At 46.3% G+C, this 2,638-nt stretch overlaps 1 protein-coding gene across 1 annotated transcript in view; it reads left to right on the top strand.

The window, feature by feature from the left end:
• The window catches only part of NWD1 (NACHT and WD repeat domain containing 1), a gene marked incomplete at its 3' end in the record, with an annotated part of 21,070 nt that extends 18,487 nt beyond the window's left edge, over positions 1 to 2,583 (top strand). The window contains 4 exon segments of the mRNA XM_010287141.1: positions 776 to 865; positions 1,922 to 2,001; positions 2,003 to 2,139; positions 2,490 to 2,583. Of these exon segments, the coding sequence (XP_010285443.1) occupies positions 776 to 865; positions 1,922 to 2,001; positions 2,003 to 2,139; positions 2,490 to 2,583 (401 nt within the window).
• Positions 2,584 to 2,638: the final 55 nt, after the last annotated feature.

Genomic DNA, 2,638 nt, shown 5'->3' with positions numbered 1-2,638 from the left:
CAGCAGGAACATTACATGTGCTATTTGAAGGCATTACAGTGGTAAGACAGTGTCAATAGTCGATTATTGCTCTGAGCTGTCAGGGAAGATCCAACTGACAGGATTCCAAGCTCTCAAAAAAGAATACCCAAATCCTGCACGTAGCTGTTCACATTGACAGGCAGCAAGCTATTCTCAGCACCTAGGTCTGACTTTAAAGCATCCTCACAACTAGATACACTCTCAAGGTGTCAGTGCTAAGTGAATGAGTGCTGTTAACACCACTCTGACATAAGTCATAGGAGTTCCTTATCTACAGCTTATTGCTGCTCATTTAGCTGGTGTAAGCTAGATGACACAAATCAGTGAAGAGAATGAGACTTCACAAGTTAACAAGAGCAACAGAAGGGCTAAATTGGGCCAGCTCAGGAGAATAGAGTAGGCGGGGGGGGAAAAGTGACAAGGAGGCTGGATCAATGCTATTGCTCTTTCAGCTGGCAATACACCACAGACATGTCTGAACTACTCCTTTCCACAGGTGGAATAATGGGCTTCTGTACAGTCATACTAGGCTCTTTTTCCTGCACAGCTATAGAGTGCTTCACAAGCTAGGGGCTTTATTTGTGATACCTCCCACCCTCCTTCCAGGATCACTCTTGTAAAAATCTTTATTATCTCTCTTCTTAAGCATTGAATAACCACTGAATACTCTATGGCATCTTCACCTCAACCTGTATTTACAAGCATAACAATCTAACCCTAACCATCCATTTTCAGCTCACATTTCTCCTGAAAGGCATTTGCTGTGCTCGCCTCTCAAAAGATGGTAAGTACTTGTACACTGGATCACTGGATCAGTCCATTATAGTCTGGGATGTTGCAAGTGGTGAGTAGTAGTGAAATGCTAGCAACCAGGAGAAAGTCTGTACTCCTTCCTGTATGAAATAGGCTTGTAGCATGCTTCATATTGTAAAAAGGGAAACGGGCCATACAGCAACAGTTCATGCAAGTATCAGAACAGAAGCTAGAACACTGAATCCAGAGGCAGCGCATTACCATTGTGACTGGAGGCTGCTACGCTACAGTTGGAGAATTCCAGCACATAGGAGAGAAAAACATTCTGGGTTCAAATATAAGCAGCAACTTTAAGGGCAAAGTAGGAAAGGTCTCTCTAAGTTTCAGTATGCAAATGTCCCAGTTTCAGCCAGGATAATTTTCTTCATAGAAGCTAGTGCGAGGCTATGTTTTGGATTTGGGATAAGAAAATGTTGATAATGTGATGAAGTTTTGAGTTGTAGTCAAGGACAGTACAGCTTCTCGCCTGCCAGCGAGGAGGCTGGGGGTGCAGGGGAAGCTGGAGGGGACACAGCTGGGACAGCTGACCCAGGCTGGCCAAAGGGATATTCCATACCATACGACATCATGCTCAGTATACAAAGCTGGGGGGAAGAAGAAGGAAGAGAGGGACGTTTGGAGTTACGGCGTCTGTCTTGCAAAGTAACAATTACGTGTGATGGAGCTCTGCTTCCCTGGAGATGGCTGAACACCTGCCTGCCCATGGGGAGTAGTGAATGGATTCCTTGTTTTGCTCTGCTTGCGTGTGTGGCTTTTGCTTTCCCTCTTAAACTGTCTTTATCTCAAACCATGAGTTTCCTCACTTTCACTCTTCCAATTCTCTCCCCCCCACCAGGGAGTGAGCGAGCAGCTGCATGGTGCTTAGTTGCCGGCTGGGGCTAAACCACGACAGCAAGTAATCTATAATGGTCTAAGGAGAGACAAGCAGCATGGCTTACTTTTTCCCCTCTCCTCCTTGCTCTGCACGTGACCCAGTTTTACTGAGTTCAAGTTGTCTGGTGACAAGGAACCATTTGAGGAAAGTGGCATATTTTAAGTCCAATCCTACTACACAGTAAATACTTTATTCTGGGCTTGGTTTCCGCAGGTGCCTTGCTGGCTGTACAGTCTGTATACACAACTGCTGGCAGAATTGTACCAACTGCAGACGGATTTGTTGCAATAACAAAAAGTTGCTTATATAATCCGTGAGAAGTTTCACTGTCCTAAGACCCCCCCTCCTCGGTATAACCCACTACAGAACATCGTGGCAACGTGCACAGTAAAATCCAGAAGGAAATATGGGGAAAACTCAAGCAAACGACGGTATGACCAAGGAAATTCTTCTGGAAGCCTGATTCATACCAGCAAGCTCTCTCAAGTCTGTTCAGTGCTGTAAAAAGCAAAGTTGAATAGGATAAACCAGCATAAAGACCCAGGGCTGAGCTTGCGGGTTTCTCTGTCCATCCTTTTGCCTTAGTGCCTCAGAATTACAACATTAAACATTACTGAAAACTCCCTCGCTGCGGTTATTTAGAGCCGATTAATACCTTGGCACAACACTACTGTTGTCACGTACCATAGGAATAACCACGTAAGAAGCGCAAATAAGGGGGGAAAAAAAAACAAACACAAAAAACGCACAAAAACCCAACTCAAACCCACATTTTGTCCAGCTACGCCAGACCAGGCACTACAGCGGAGTCGGCACTGCGGCCTTCCCGCGCCCCACCTCGGCTCTCCCCTTCCCGCCAGGGCCAGCGGTTCCCGGTACAGAGGCACCGGGGACTTGGGTCGCCGCTGCCCCCTTAGAAATTCGGAGCCA

This window comes from Phaethon lepturus, unplaced genomic scaffold (genome assembly GCF_000687285.1).
Source record: "Phaethon lepturus isolate BGI_N335 unplaced genomic scaffold, ASM68728v1 scaffold56065, whole genome shotgun sequence".
NCBI classification, from domain to species: domain Eukaryota; kingdom Metazoa; phylum Chordata; class Aves; order Phaethontiformes; family Phaethontidae; genus Phaethon; species Phaethon lepturus.
This window is presented reverse-complemented; position numbering and strand designations above follow the sequence as displayed.